Below are 16,351 nucleotides of genomic sequence, written 5' to 3'. Positions count from 1 at the left end.
ACTGTGGCCAGACAGATAGAAATAAAACCTAAAATGAGAAAAAAACTTTTTTCTAGAACTTCCCAGAGAGCAGTGAGCTGGTGCCAGTGGGTCAGAGGCTTGTCACGTGTGGGGGGTGTGTGTGTGCGGGCGCGTGCACGCTCTGTGCGGTGTGTGCACATTTCCCAGTGTGGCTGTGCGTGTGTGTGTGGACACATGCCCACGTGTGTTCAGAGAACACCACGCTTTGCCCCGACTCCTGGCTCAGGCCTGAGTCTCCAGCCATGGTGTCCGCGTTCCTCCCCTGGTCCTTCTCTGCTCTGCACACTGGGAACCAGGACGAGAGGCATGCAGGGCCAGGCTGTGTGCTTCCCCCACCCACCCTGAGCCCACACTGCTCTGGAGGGAGACCCCGGCTTCCCCCGCCCACCCCAAGCCAACACCGCTCTGGAGGGAGACCCCAGGCCCCTCAGTCCCTTTCCTGCATCTGAAAGGGCCAGGGCAGGGCGTCCGGCAGGTGAAGCTCCCCTTAAAGCCAGGTCTGGGCCGGTTTACAGGGAAGCACTGCTCATGGACCACCCGGTAGATCATACCGGCGCTGCACACACAGGCACCCCCGTGGCCACACATGCCTGCACACGCACATTTCTGGTTCACACGCCCACACTCACGCGGCTTCTGCACACCACACAGCCAGCAGGTGAGGAAGTGGATGCAGTGTGGCTGTCTCTTAGCGGCTTCACCTGGAATGTCACTGTGGACCCCAGAGCCCGAAGTCCTGGCCACAGAAATCACACCAGCAGCCGTGCAGCCCCCGCCTGTCCTGCTTTTGGCAGGTGAGGCCTGGCTGAGAAAAGTGGGGAAGGAGAGGGAGGATGTGGGGGCCGTGTCCTGCTTCTCCACCGACCTCGGGTTTAGCGTGCTCCCTTTGACTACTGGCTCCATTTTGATGTCTTTTACTTTTTGTTTGTATTTTTCCTGGTATCTTGAGTAAAGTCTCCCTGAAGCATCAAATTGGGTTTTTTTACAAGTACCTTGTGCTGTTGCCTCATCTGCTTTGGTGTGCCGTGGGTCACGCGGGCCTGTGCCGTGGGTCAGGCAGGCCTGTGCCGTGGCCGTGGGTCAGATGGCCTTTGTGCCGTGGCCATAGGTCAGACGGGCGTGCTGTGGGTCAGGTGGGCCTCGTTCCCGCAGGAACACCTGGCTCTGCAGCAGTGGCCGCCATGTCATCCTGGCCAGGCCCCTGCACCGAGGGTGGAGCCACGGGGTCTGATGCCTTCCTTCTCGTGCTTTGGTGGAGAATGTGGCTAGACGTCCTCCCATGAGGAATGTGTTCTCCGGCCTGGTTCGCTGGCCCCTGGCTTCACCTGGAAGTGTCACCTCTGGCTGCTGTTGTGGGTGATGAGGATTCCAGGGCTGCAAACAGGACCCTAGGCGCTGTCCACACAGCATGGCAATCTCTTAAATTAACACAGCGTGGGGGGAATCGGGGTTGAAACCGGTTTGTGAGCCAGATTTTCTGTCCCTGTGGGGACTTCCTTGGGGCAATTTGAAAAATGCAGGTTTTACTTGTAGGCCCTAAATGCATAATTTCCCTTTGGCTGACGGCTGCTCCTGTGCCCTGCCCGGAGAGGAGCCTGACTCCAGGTCGCCTTGGCTCCATTTCTGTGCAGCAGCTCAGACTATGGGGCGGAGGGTGAGACTTTCCTAGTCGTGAGCTGCCTCTGTCCACCCCACACCTCCCTCCCCTGCGTGCGCACAGCTGAGTTCCGCATTGAATACATTTGGCCTCAATCATTCTCTACCCGTCATGTCACCTTGTAAGTGCTGAGGCCAGCACAGGAGCTAAAAACAAACATTTTAATGTGTAGGAAACTCAGAAACTCTTACACCTCAGCAGTAGAATAATACATTTTGTTTAGTTAAGGTTCAGGCAAAGGGAGGTCATTGTTGTGACAGGTAATTTTATAAATAGGATTCTGACAGGTTCTGTACTGTGCCAGAGGCAGAAAGCCCGTGCAGTGGGTCCGTGACGTATTTAAATTACTTTTCTTAAAATGAACTTCATGTTTTAAATAATAGATGTTTACCTCCCAGGTTACATCTTAAATATTCCCATTTTCACTGAAATGGCATGTTTTTTAAAGGATACAGTCATACGCCCAATTCACAGCATTCCACACACCATCAGAGAACTGCCACAGGGATCCTGGGGGAATTTTAAATTGTAGTTTAAGACCACGTGACCCTGGCCAGGCCCTCGGAGCTGCCCAGGCGCCCCTCCCCCACCCCCAGAGGTGGTTTTGGTCAGAGACTCATTTACATTTTTTCTATGTAAATTAAATTTTTAGGTATTAAATCTCGGAAAATGGAATACTGTGTGGCAGAATCTGCCTCTTAATCTCTGCTTCTCTTCTTACATTTCCCATCGTAAAGTGTTTGAATCCTACAGAGAGTTAAGGCATCTCAGGAAGTTCATTAATTTGGCAAAAGGCTGGAGTCTGTCTTCCGAGGAACTAAGGGCTGGACAGGCAGGTCCCAGCGTCGCCCCTCCTGACTGTGGAGACACTTGTGTATTCATGCGGGAAGAGGGGGCTGCCGTGGAAAGGGAAAGGCTTGTTCTGCGGAGTTACGTGGTCTTAGCTGTAATCACTTTGGAATGGGGTGCTGGTGGCTTTGGGTGCAGAGACTCCTGTGGGCATCTGACACATCGGGGCTGTGTCCTCGTCCCTGTCTGTGGCTTCCCCACCGTGTTCCCACGTGACGCCTTCATTCAGCCTCTGGCTTTTGTACTTCAGACCCCAAACGCCCCTTCGATGTCTCAGCCGGGGCCTGGGTCCCAGCTCGGCCTCACGTGGCGTCCCAGGCCCTGCCCATCAGTCTGGGCCTCACGGTCAGGCCCTCGGTGACAGCAGCCATCGCTTCACTGTGGCCTCCTCCCTGGGGGGCTCTGAGTTCAGCTGCCAGTGAAATTGGTTTGTTCTTTACTGTGGTGACCGCACAGAGGCTGAGGCTGAGGCTGAGCTGGAGCCACGGAGCAGGGGCCGCCTCTTTGCCTGCCCGGGCCCCTGCAGGCCCATCTCCCCTCTGCCCACTGACATCTGAGAATCCTCCGTCCCCTGCAGTCTGAGGGGCAGCCCCCGGCTCGGGCTCCCCAACCTTCTCCCCCGCCTTGCTGGCCCTGAGTGGGCGGCAGGCATCTGCGTGGTGGGGGCAGATACCGCATTTTGCTGTGGCTGGAACGTGCCTGCAGGAGCCCGGGCTTGGAGCCTTCACATGGTGGTAGTGCTGCAGTTGCCATCGGTGGTCAAAGATTTTAAAGTTAGTTTAGTGAGAAAATCGACTCCAAACGTGATCAGAGGGGTTGACGCGTTCCAGGATGAGTGGTTCCCGGGGCTGGGTGTTGCCACGGGCCTTGCACAGATTTTGCTGATTAATCTCAGGGCTCTGAGGCTGGTGCCCATCAGGCCCCACTTGGGGGATGCAGAAGGGAAGGCGCTCTGAACGAGGAGCCCTGTGGGAGGCCCCACTGTGCAAAGGGTTTGACTCCTGCGGCCTCCCTCTAGGCCTGTGTGCTTGCTTTGAGAGTCAGATGTTCGTGTTCCAAACCAAATCGGCCTCTTTCAAATAGAATCACACTATAGTGATTGTAAATGGGAGCGTTAAAGATAAAAACAAACATTTCTAAAAATGACTCACTGCCGAAGGCGGAAGCACGCCTTTGTGGTACGGAGAAGGAGGGTGAGGGGCAGCAGCACTGCACCTTGCATTTACCTCTCAGACACCGATGAGCAACTCATCCCTCAGAACAGCTGGTCCTGAACACGTGTGTGCCCTGCCGAAAGGCGCAGACCTTCCCAGAGGCGGGAGCAGGGCCCGGCCACCCATGTCCTGGCAGAAGCACCGGGGCTGCTCCATTTGGCCAGAGTCTTATCCCAGTGATGTGCGTTTTGAGTCTCACACACATGGCGCCGGCCGAGAAGCCATGAGCGGCTCTGCAGGGTGGTGCGGCCGATAGACACCTCCATGCACGGTTGCCCTGGGCAGTGTCTGCCGCTAGCGTCTGCCTCTGCTCAGCTGCCAGGACGGTGTTGAGCACTCCCCTACTCCCCTGCCTCTGCCGGAGGAGAGGTGCAGGGAGCCATCAGGAAGGGTGCTGGGGCCCGAGGCCCGTTGTGCCGTGTGTGTGCACACAGTGTGGCATCCCTGGTCAGGAGTGGGAGCTGCACGCTGCCCAGTTCCAGGTTAATGGAACACAGGAAGATGGGTCGTGTCCTGCAGGGCCTCATCTGGATTTACTGGTGAAGCGAGCCTTGCCCGTGGCTCAGCGAGGGCTCAGCTTTCCTGCACAGCTTCACCGTGGCCTCGGCGTGGGCACACACAGTGAGCATGTGTGGATGCATACGTGTGCACATCCGTGCCCACACATGTGAGAGTGCAAGTATGTGTGCAGGTGTGTGCATACGTGTGTGTGTGTTTGAAAGTGGCCACAGGTGTGTTCAAAGCTTAACCCTCAGTGCCCAGGTCCATTAGGATAACAAAGCATTTTCGGTTTTTTTTTTGTTTTTTTTTTTTGAGACGGAGTCTCGCTCTGTCGCCCAGGCTGGAATGCAGTGGCCGGATCTCAGCTCACTGCAAGCTCCGCCTCCCGGGTTCACGCCATTCTCCTGCCTCAGCCTCCCGAGTAGCTGGGACTACAGGCGCCCGCCACCTCGCCCGGCTAGTTTTTTTTTTGTATTTTTTAGTAGAGACGGGGTTTCACCGTGTCAGCCAGGATGGTCTCGATCTGCTGACCTCGTGATCCGCCCGTCTCGGCCTCCCAAAGTGCTGGGATTACAGGCTTGAGCCACCGCGCCCGGCCTAACAAAGCATTTTCTAATCTGCTTTACAAAGACACCAGTATGATATGGCAGAAAAATACAAAGTGGGTAGGACAGGGGGACGCAGGCCTCGAACCCACCGCAGGTTTTCTCTGCATTCGGTGACTCCCAGGGGTCCGCACTCTGGGTGCTGAGTGGGTGCTTCCTCTTCTCTCGCCAGCTCCATGGCTACTTGGAGAGTGAGCCGCTGATGCTGCAGCTTTTCATCGGGACGGCGGACGACCGCCTGCTGCGCCCGCACGCCTTCTACCAGGTGCACCGTATCACGGGGAAGACTGTGTCCACCACCAGCCACGAGGCCATCCTCTCCAACACCAAAGTCCTGGAGATCCCGCTCCTGCCGGAGAACAGCATGCGAGCCGTGTAAGCGCGGGACCTTCGACCTTTGACCTCTGGCGGGGGCGGTGGGCGGGGCGTGCCTTCCTGCCGGCCCTGGGGGGTCTGGCCGGCCCCCTGCACTTCCAAGCTCCGTGGCTAGGACACTCTTGGTTTAACAGCCAGTAAGTAAACCTCACTCTTGCTTTTGACAATGGATTTGCTTCTCTCTAGGGTTTCAGCTCTGTGTATGTTGCCACTTAAAATAATATCTCAGATACGCAGCTATAAATACCTCCCTCCGCATTTAGCTCCTAAACAGGACCCCTGTTTCTTTCTGAATACAGCAGTTTTGTAATGAGAAGGATGGTTAAAACGTGAGCATCAAAAAATTAAAGCAGTCAGCATATCCGGATCACGTTGAACTTTAGGAGGTTCGGACAACACGGATAGGCCTGCGCTGACGTTCTGAGTCTAATTTGGCACTGTAATTTGTTTAAAAGTGAATTTTTTAGCAAGCCGAGGACAAAACATGTAATTTCCAAATAAGGCCTTACTCGCTTAATCCCAGCTTGTGCTGGGCACGCTGGCCCTGACCTGTGAAGGCAGCCAGGAAAGAGGACTGCTGGTTCCTGAGAGATTCCCATGGTACCATGGTGGGAACAGATGACAAACACGTCTATGGGTGAATGAGCGCAGATTGAGCTGGGATGGCTGGAACGTGCAGACCAGCAGGATAGAGCCAGGCCGAAGGGCAGGGACAGCGTCCTACGAGGGTGACCCGCAGGCCGGGAGCCCGTGTGATGGCAAAGCTGTAGGGGGGTGCCCCATCCAGGTGGAGCCCCGGGGGTGGGTGCAGAGGTCCTGGGGCTGCAGGAGTGGGGAGGAGCCCCACACGGGGAGGGACAGCATGTAGGAGATGGTGGCAGGGGCCACGTCAGGCATTTTAATAAGTGACTCAAAGCCTCTAAGTCAAAAACAAAGGGAACGCTTTCTCTCCACATTGGCTTTTCAAGTGTTGGGGGGAATGTGTGCACCTGGGAGCTCATTCTGAATCCCTGGGTTTGCCTGGAGAGCTATAATCCAAGTTTCCTGCAGACAGGGCACAGTCAGGTGGTTTTCGAGAACAAACCTTGTGTTCCGCAGCCGCGGTAAATGTCCTGGCTTCGCTGGCGGCTGTGTTCACCCCACCATGATATGGGGCAGCAAGCCTGGCCGGGAGACGCCCACAGCCAGGACCGCACGCCAGCCTGGTGCTCGGTGCCCACTCAAGGGTGGTCAGGGTGTCTCTGTTTATTCTCATTCTCTTAACTTAAAAATACTGCTTTTTAGTGCATTGAGAATATACACATGGAATGTTTTACTGGAGTCTGATTTTGAATGAAATTGTTAAGTTAAAAGAGATTATATGAAACCATAGAAGAAACGGGTTTTACACACAAAAAATGAAGGCTTTTAAATATAGTGGAAATAATAGCATCTTCTGAAATCAAGGTTTTTGGGAACTACTCCAAGATAAGAGAGAGCAGCAGGTGCCTCCGGCCCCTCCCTTGGGCTGCTCTCTGCCGCTCTGGTGACATCCCCGTGTACGTGGCCAGCGTGGGTGCTAGAGGCAGCCAGGACTCGGGACAGCTCTGACTGGACCCACTTGGTCAGGGCTGGAGGCTGGAGGGAAGGTGGGAAGGGAACGGTGGGAAGGGGAAGGTGGGAAGGGGAAGGTGGAAAGGGGAAGGTGGAAGTCGCTTTTCTTGGGGCTGCCTCCGCTCGCCCCCTCTCACCTGTGCCGCCGTCGGATTCTCTTCTGCGCTAGGCAAGGGCCTCACGTTGGCAGCTTCAAGGTCTTGTTTTCCTCGGGGGAGGGACAGTGACCAGCTCCCTGGCATGAGCTCGCGGGGCTAGGGGGAGGGCCAGAGGGTCTGGGGGCCGGGCCTTTCTGCTCCCGGGTCAGCTAGTGAAGGAAAAGCTGTGGGCTTTTGTTTTGGGCAGCATTGACTGTGCTGGAATCCTGAAGCTCAGAAACTCCGACATTGAACTTCGGAAAGGAGAGACGGACATCGGGAGGAAGAACACACGGGTACGGCTGGTGTTCCGTGTTCACGTCCCGCAGCCCAGCGGCCGCACGCTGTCCCTGCAGGTGGCCTCCAACCCCATCGAATGTTGTAAGTGGACACCCGCGCGCTGCAGGGGAAGGAAACCGTCGGTGTCCCACGTGCTGTCGCTGTCTTTCCCTCTCTCAGCTTTTCGTTTGTGTAGACTTGGTACTGAACTGTTCCACCAAACCCACCACAGTGTGTGGCCATGTGGGGTCTGAGTTGATCACGGCTAAGTTACTGCCTGTGGCCCTCCCGGGGGCCCCTGGCTCTGGCTCCTCTGATGCTCGAGCATGGCCAGGGAACGCGATGTGGGCCAGGGCTTCCCCCACGCTGTGCTGACCTTTGCGTATTTGTGCGGTGACTGTGATTTGCATGAAACTGGCTGAGTCTTAGGAGGATATTTCAATGCCGCCTTCAGCACGAGGTGGAGACCATGAGGATTCATGTGCATGGCTTCTCCCCTAGGAGTAATGGCATCCGCAGGACTCAGCCCGCCGGCCATGGCGGTGCTTGCCCTGGGTGGGTGGGCTCACGCATGACCTGCTGGGTGCCACACGTGTGCCCTGGGCTGCCCACCCAGGACAGGCCCTCACCGCCCCTCTCCCCCTGATGCAGCCCAGCGCTCGGCCCAGGAGCTGCCTCTGGTGGAGAAGCAGAGCACGGATAGCTACCCGGTCATGGGCGGAAAGAAGATGGTCCTGTCCGGCCACAACTTCCTGCAGGACTCCAAGGTCATTTTCGTGGAGAAAGCGCCAGGTATGCTCTTCACCAGGGGTCATCTGCGGCCTGGGCTTCAGCGCTGGTGGGAACCGCTCCCGGTCGGTGGAGCAGGACCCATCTGTGCATGGTCACCGGGACAGGGCTTACGGGGTGTGGCACAGAGCAGAGGCTCTGCGTGGCCCGTGGCTGCATCCGGCTGTGAGTTCTTGTGTGAGCTGACAGCTGTGCTGCTGAAGGGAGGAGGTAGATGCTGATTGCCGGGGCTGCCACACACACATCGCCGCTGACACTGAGGGAGCCCGCGGGCTGGGGACGTGCGGAGGAGGGCGAAGGCGTTTGCTGGCTTTGCTGGGGTCCTCCATCTGCAGGAAGTGGACGCTTTGGGGGTCAGTTAGCAGCAGGGCAGGAGGGAACTCCCCTCTGGGGCCTTCCCCTCCTGCCAGCATTCCTGGGGTCGGAGGCAGGGGTGGTGTGGGTGCCCCAGATGGCGGGGGCTGGGGCGGTCTTTAATGCTACAGCCATGGTGTGTGTGAGGCCCTTGTGCCCCGAGGGCCCGGTCCCCCTTGCCTCTAGGTGTTGTGCTGGCCCAGCCTGGAAGCTCTGGGGCTGACCTTGGAACAGCTGCGGGGGCATCTTCTGAATGATGTTCCTCCTGGGGCCGTCACGCCTGTGGTTCTGTGCTGCCCACAGGAGACGCTGTCCTGCAGGGATAGGGCTCACAAAGTGGCTCCCGGCCCAGCTTAGTTCTCTGCAGATGCTGGGCCCCAGCGCTCTCATCCCAGAGCAGGGCCTGGCTGGCTCCGAGAAGAGCCTGTGAACAGTGTGGGCTGCACTGACGGGAGACTGGCGTTGCAGGGAGAGTGAGCACCAGTGTGGCTGGGTGCAGGGACCCTAGCCCAGCCCTCGAGGGGGTTCAGGCAGAGTTGGCCTGGCTCTCCACAAAGCCTGCCATGAGCTCTCTGGTTTTGGGGCTTCCTGGTGCCTTGCTGGGCCTCTGCCCAGGGTGGGCCAGGTGAGGGGCACACCCCTACAAGACCTGTTTTGTGATTTTTTTTTTTCTTTTTAACATTTACCAATTGGAATTTTTTTGCACTTACTCTGATCCCCGGAAACCGCGGAGGCATTCAGCCTTGATAATGGGGTCTTGATTTGTACAGTTTGCCGGAAACTTAAGTGCTTCAATCAAAATAGGCTTTAGAGGTCATTCACGTCTAACGTGGCTTTCTGTAGAATCAGGGCATAATTGGAAAACACGTTTTAAATTATAGAGAAAACCAACTAAGGCAGTGACCAGGAAGGCATTTGCATCCCCCGTGCCTTCTCAGGAGGAGGCTAATTTTGAAATAATTTGCCCTTCAGAGCTTTCAGTGTGAGTCCATGCGTTGGCAGAGAAACACTTTGCCCCCAGTGTAGGGAGGCGCTTGGGCCAAGACTGGCCAGAACCATGGCTCCCAGGTTCTGCTTCTCAAAGCCCAGGCCTAAGCAGCCTCCTTGTGGTTTCTTCTGTGCAGAGAGGCCTGGGCACCTTGGCAGAGCCCCCCGCCCCCTGAACGCAGTCAGCAGAGGTGCCCCAGCTCCTGCCCTAGCCGAGTTATTGCACTAGCCGAATCGGTGCCACAGTGCCATGGGGAAGGGCAGCCACTGGCCTCCGAGGGCCGGAAGCCAAGGGGATGCGGGACCAGCCCTGGTCTCATGGGGCCACCCCCACGGGCAGCCCCTCCTGCCTTCGTCATCGCTGTGAGCTGTGCGGTCAGCAGGCCAGAGGTGCTGCCTGTTCTGCCCTTAAGCTCGGCTGCCGCGGCCACACTTCTAGGCAATGCCAGTTTGTCTGCCCATGTCCTTCTCTTGTCCCATGAGGTCAGGGCGGGTCTCTGACCCTCTCCCAGCATCAGCCGGTGTCTGGTATACAGCAGGCGAACCATAAATGAATAGGTGCTGCGCTCAAGAGCACGTGAAGCTGTGAATACTGCAGGGATGAAGCCAGACCACATTTGTGATTTTATTCTTTATAGTTAAATAAGATAATTTGCATATTCATACACACACAAGCATATCACATGTTTTCAAAAGCGGAGAACAAACATCCACATAATTTTCTTTCTCTACTTTGGGCTTCTCAGGCGGGAGCCGTCACTTACGACACGAGCTAACGTGCGGTGAGAGGTTGGAGCCGCAAAAGGCCCCACATCCTCATCCTGGCGACGAGTTCCTAGTTGTTTTTGGAGAAACCACTAAACTGAATATAAATTAAAAACACAGTTGCCCTCTCGTCTTCTGATGGGATCGTCTGGTCTTTTTAAAGTTCTGTTTTCGACTGCTCTCGCGGATGGAACCAGGGCCGGACGTGAGCTCGGGAGGTTCATGTCGAGGATCCGTCAGTCGGGCAGATGAAGTGGCTTCTCCAGGAAGGGCCGCTGTGTCTGTCGGCTGTCCTCGTTCTGAGGGTGCGGACGGTTGTAGCTGTTGCGAATGTTGGACACAGGCCGGGGTCGGCTCCGCCCTGTCCTTCTCTGGAGTACATAGGAAGCTCTTTGTCCAGGCTAGCTCAGCCTCTGTGTCTCGGCCAGGCCCCCTTCAGCTGCCGTGGGTTCACAGCACCTCTGAACTTTGAGAAGTGTTGGATGGAGCGGCTGCTCGGCCCTGGAAGGCTGGGAGAAGCTGGTGTTGGGCCCTCCTGAGGAAGGGAATCCCTGCAGCAGGGCTGCGCTGTGGGGAACCGGCGGGCACGGGCATGGCTCGCCATAGCGTGGGTGCTGGGTCCCTCCGGGATGCTCCAGCTCCAGCAGGCGGGAGTGCGGTGGGTGTTCGGGTCTCAACCTGCACTTCCACAGAGCTTCCTCCCAGGTCTCTCAGGGCGGTGCAAAAGGCCGGGGGCAGAATCAGCCTTTCTCTGGGGACTTAGTTTACTGCTTCCTCGGAAAACGACATTTTCTGATGACGAAAGCCTGTGCGGAATGTTCGTCCGGGAGGCAGGTTGGCTATGGGGCGCCGAGGGCCGAGTGTCAGCTCAGAAGCCCCTCGTAGCATTACGGGAGCATTTCAGTTTTCAAGGCTGCAGGGGTTCAGCTGCAGGAAGTGGGAACCACACCCCTTCCTCTCCCACCCGCACCCCTCCTCTCCCCTCTCCCACCCACACCCCTCCCCTCTCCCACCCGCACCCCTCCCCTCTCCCACCCGCACCCCTCCTCTCCCCTCTCCCACCCGCAACCCTCCTCTCCCCTCTCCCACCCACACCCCTCCCCTCTCCCACCCGCACCCCTCCCCTCTCCCACCCGCACCCCTCCCCTCCCCTCTCCCACCCACACCCCTCCCCTCTCCCACCCGCACCCCTCCTCTCCCCTCTCCCACCCACACCCCTCCCCTCTCCCACCCGCACCCCTGCCCTTCCCACCTTCACACCCGCACCCCTCCCCTCCCCTCCCCCCCTCCTGTTAAAGATCACCGCTTCTCTCTTCCGACGTGTGAGGTAAGGCACTTCTCTGCACACGCGTGAACGTCGAAGCGCCTGAGGGACACATAATGAAACATAAATGAAACGCCCGAAAAACGCCTGCGTGAAACGTGAGTTCAGGCTGTGTCTGGAGCTTGGCTGAGATGAGACAGAAGGCGCAAGTTTCTGAGATTTGGATGCGTCAAACATGAGCCAGTTCTTAATGCTGGAGCTGAACAACCTCCTTTTCTTGAGTCACACGTCTGTTCTGGTGCCGTTTTTCAAAAACATCAGTGAAGCCTGTTTTGGTGTCGTCACTGTGCAGAAGCCACGCTACAACGCCAGGGGTTAAAACACCCGCTCTGTTTGCTGGCGATCGCGCAGCGGGCGGGGCTCAGTACGCGGGGCCGTGCGGGTTGCGTCCGTGGTCGTTTCTGTGGCCGCCGTGACTGGCAGGCCAGCTGGGGCCTGGACTGCCAGCATCTCCAGGTAATCAGGGCCCCTCCACATGGCCTCCCGGGTCCCCTCTGCGGAGGCAGCCTGGGGCCCCTGGGAAGCAGAGACAGGTTGTGCCAGAGCTCCGAGGCCCAGACCTGAACCCAGTGCTGTGCCAGCCACCACACTGGGGGCCCTGCCCAGGTTCACAGGGAGACACACAGAAATGTGGGAGTCCGGGGGGCCTGCGTGGTAGGAGCGAGTAGCCAGAGTCCCACAGCTGCCCAGGCCCCTCCCAGAGGCCCCAGCCCAGCACATCTAGAGCCCTCCCCTGAGAAACCCCAGACAGCCAGGTTCGCCCCAAACCCCCAAACCCAACATGGTGGGACCCCAGCTCGCCCCCACCTCACGGCCGCCCCATCCTCTGGCCCTGGACGTTACCACATGGAGAAGACAGGCCTGTGGGCAGACGCTGGCCATACTGCAGGAGACACAGGCCGGGTTTCCAGATTTCTCCACACAGCGGCAGGCGGAGGTTCTGCCTCCCACCTCACTGGGAGGGTCAGGACTCCAAATGTGGGCCAAATGTATGTTGTTATTTTTTAAATAAAGGGACCAAAGGTCCGGGCCTTTCCGAGGCTGCCCTGCCTTGGGACCATGACCAGCATGGTTCCCGGGTCTTCCACAAGCTCTGACAGGCACCTGGCCATTGTTTTCAGAGGCTCCACCCAGCAGCCACCAAGCTCAGCTGGCAGCTGGCAGGACACTTGCAAGGACACAGAGCTGTCACAGAACCACTGTGGCCTTGGCAGCTGCTGGTCCTACGCCAGGACACACACGTTCACCACGGCGAGTGGGGGGTGCACGTCCCCAGGCAGAGGCCATGTCATCCAGGTGCAGGAAGCGCCAGGCAAGGACCCTCCTGTCTGCTCAGGGAGCCGGGTCAGAGGAGTCCCCAGGCCTGAAGCCACTCCCTCCGGGCTCACCTTCAGGTCCCTTCAAGGCCAGGGGGTGGTTCACCTACCCCGGGGTGTCGCGGAAGCCTTGAGGCCCCTGCAGGCCCCGATTTCCCCAGAGGGGCATCAGTGTCCGCTGGCCACCCTGCCTGCCCCCCCCCCCTTCAGCCACCCCTGCTCCTCGGTTTCCTGGGGTCTGGTTCTTTCTTGCAGGCGGGGAGGAGGTGAGGGCCAGGGCCCCCATACGGCAGACCTAGTGGCACTACCCCTTTAGGCCTTGCTGTCCCTCCTCTGTCCGTCGTGGAAGGTCTTGGCCTGGGACAGAGGAGCAGGCCGAGGTGGGAGGTGGAGTCCAGGCAGGTCTGTGGCCTGTCTGTTTTAGTTGTGCGGGGTGTAGGCTGAGGGAGATGGACCCGGGGGATGGCTGCCTCCATGGCATCTATCTCCATGGCATGTCCTCTGACGGGGCTGGATGAGCAAGGAGTCCCCAGCTCCAGCGTCTGCGGCGTGGGCAGTCCCCGTACAGAGCAGCTCAGCCATTGCCTCCTGAAGATGTTGGATGCCAGCCCCGGAGGCAGCATCATCATGACAAAATCTTCAGAGGTGTCTGGTCCAACAGTTTAAAGGCCAAATGCAGATCTTCCAGATTTGTGTTTTCAGGGAAGAGGTGACCCTGCTGGGTGCCTGTGAGTGTGGACAGATGTCACTGCCACTGCTGGCTCCAGGAGCAGAGCTGGGGCCGCTTCATCACCACACAGCATCTTTGGGAGGAGGGCAGGTGGCCGGGCTGACCCCTGGGCTTCTCTGTGTGCTCCCAGAGACCACACAGGGAAGGCACGGAGGGCAGCACCCTGGGAGGAGACATCTGCCCGTCTCTTCTTCATGCCCTGAGGACGGCTCAGTGGCCTGAGATGGCCCAGGACCCCTCGAATTGAGTGACGACCCACGGTTCTCGTCAAGCCGCATTCTGAATAGCGTTAGGGGGACTCTCAGATGCCCCCTCCCTGGGCCCTGCTGGTGTGGGGAGGCCACGCATCGTGTCAGTTCCCACTACAGGAGGGGGGGCCAGGCTTCTGGCTGCTCTCCCTCCTCTTCCTCCTCGGGCCTTTTGGGATCACACGTGACAATATCACCCGTGATCATGTTACCTAATTTCTTTATTAGCTTTATCGAGATGTGATCTATACACCATTTAATTCACCCAAAGTGTGTAATTCAGCGGGTTTTGGTAGCTTCACAGAATTACGCAGCCACCACCAATTTCAGAACATTTTCTTGTCCCCAGAAAGAAACCTTTGCTCGTGAGCGGCCACCCCTGCTCTCCCTTCCCCACCCCCAGCCCCTACCACCCCCAGCCCCCTCGCTTGGCCTTGCCTGGTCTGGCTGCTCCCTGCTGGGGAACCCCAACCTGCTGGCTGCGGTGCCTGGCAGCTTCCACGGAGGGCGGCATTCTCCGTGTTCCCTCGTTGGCGCGGGCCAGGGCGTGGGGTCCTCGGGTCCCCTCGTTGGTGCGGATCGGGACATGGGTCTTTCTGTGGCTGAGGGAAGCCCACCATGTGGCTGCCACACCCATCTGCCGATGGTGCTGGGCCACGTCCACCCTGTGGAGATGATCGTGGAAAAGCCGCTGTGAACCTCAGTGCGTGAGTCCCGTGTGGACGCCTGCCTGTCGCCTGAGCACATGCCTCGGCGTGAAAGGGCTGTGGGTCACAGGGTGGCTCCGTGTGAGGCCCTGCAGGCCGATGTGCAGTGCGGCCGCGTGGCTGTTTGCTCTCCAGAATCTCCTCTGGGAGCCAGGCTGGGACAGACTCCTGAGGGAGAGTCCCGAATGGATGACAGATGCCCTGGGGACGCTTGCTTCTGGGCGTGAGGACGCCGCAGGGCACACGGCACGAGGACGCCACGGGGAGCGGGGCAGGAGGACGCCACGGGGTGCAGGACTCGAGGGCGCCGTGGGACCCAGGGACGCTGCTTCCACCGGTGGCCCTTGTGGCTTTCTCTGTGGAAACAGTGGCTCAGCGTCAGCGCCAGCGTGGGGGTGGCCCGGCTCCAGACGGCGGGTCCTGGCGGGTCTGGGAGGCTCTTGGGCCCGCAGGCCTGCCTGTGTGGAAACCTCGCGGGTGTGGCAGGGAAGCCTCCCGATGACTCAGACTGCAGGGAATTCCCTAATGATCTGGAATATTTTTACTCCTGCACTCAAGCAGTTTCCTACTGAGGACTCGGAGCTCTGATAAGGCTCAACACAAAGGCCCTTTCAGGACCGGCTGCCTTCCTTCCTGCCAGGGGCTGGGTTTTGAACAGCGCGGGGGCCGGCCCTGCCCGCCTAGGCCTCCACAGAGCCAGGAGCCTCCATGGCAATGCTCTCGCCAGCGGGACGCGGCCCTGCGTCTCCTTTCCTGAGATGCGAGGTTATTTGCATCTTTCGGCAGCCTCAGTGCTTTGTCTTGTTCTGGAAGCAATTGCTAGAGACATTTCTGGCCGTGAATATATATTGCCTTGGAAAGAGTTACTTTATGAGCCTTGAGCAGAAACAGAAAGCCTGCCCTCACCCTCACCCTGGTGGACGGTGAAACAGCCACAGACGTCGGAGACCACGGGGAGAGGCCCTGCCTCCGAGGGGGAAGGCCACAGGCGCTGGCTCAGCGAGGGTCTTTGAGGACAGCAGGGATGTTTGTCGGTTCCCCACACTTTCAGGGGAAGTCTAAGCATATATACTCCCACCTGCGCAGGGATTGCTGGGCGGGCGCTCCCAGGCGTGTGGCGGAGGCTGCCCCGTGGCAGGTGCTGAGCTGGGCCTGGCTGGCCACGCAGACGTGGCTCCCCTTGGGGCTGCTCCAGCAAGGCTGGTTCCCCACAGGCCCATGAGGCACTGGAGGAAAAAGACACCTTCATGCCGTCGTTCCATTTGCTTTTCATGGACTCACTGCTGTGGGGCAGCCGCCTGAAGGAGGCCATGGGGAGACGGCTGGAGTCCCTCTCCCTTCTCGGGACATAAAGAGAGGAACAGGCTGTGTTGCCTCGGCTGCAAAAATGGCGTCTCCTTGGGGTGTCATTAAACGCAGCGTCCTGGCCCTGTGCGCCTCAGTGTCCCTCCTGCTCAGCATCATCAACCTCCCTCCCCTTCCTGGCGCCAAAGGCCTCCACAGCCTCAGGGAAATTCCTGGGGAAGCTGAAGCTGTGACTCTGAGCTTCTGGGCTGGGCAGAGAGCAAACCATAGCCTGTGGTGCCCCGGAGCTTCAGAGGACCACAGTCTTTTGTGGGGTGCAGACGGGGCTTCACCCCAGAGATGGGCTTTGTCATAAGAAAACTCCAAAAGTCGTTTTTAAAAGGTGCCAAACAGGCCGGGCGCGGTGGCTCAAGCCTGTAATCCCAGCACTTTGGGAGGCCGAGACGGGTGGATCACGAGGTCAGGAGATCGAGACCATCCTGGCTAACATGGTGAAACCCCGTCTCTACTAAAAAAAATACAAAAAACTAGCCGGGCGATGTGGCGGACGCCTGTAGTCCCAGCTACTCGGGAGGCTGAGGCAGGAGAATGGCGT

General features: G+C 58.4%; 1 protein-coding gene across 1 annotated transcript in view; it reads left to right on the top strand.

Annotated features, from left to right (window-relative positions):
* Window positions 1-5,022: 5,022 nt before the first annotated feature.
* Window positions 5,023-16,351, top strand: part of LOC112617354 (nuclear factor of activated T-cells, cytoplasmic 1-like) — a gene marked incomplete at its 3' end in the record, with an annotated part of 13,032 nt that continues 1,703 nt past the window's right edge. Inside the window, exons 1-3 of the mRNA XM_025374117.1 lie at window positions 5,023-5,222; window positions 7,161-7,333; window positions 7,883-8,023. Coding sequence (XP_025229902.1) covers window positions 5,050-5,222; window positions 7,161-7,333; window positions 7,883-8,023 — 487 coding nt within the window. The remainder of the gene's footprint in view (window positions 5,223-7,160; window positions 7,334-7,882; window positions 8,024-16,351) is intronic.

This window comes from Theropithecus gelada, unplaced genomic scaffold (genome assembly GCF_003255815.1).
Source record: "Theropithecus gelada isolate Dixy unplaced genomic scaffold, Tgel_1.0 HiC_scaffold_16081, whole genome shotgun sequence".
Taxonomy (NCBI): domain Eukaryota; kingdom Metazoa; phylum Chordata; class Mammalia; order Primates; family Cercopithecidae; genus Theropithecus; species Theropithecus gelada.
This window is presented reverse-complemented; position numbering and strand designations above follow the sequence as displayed.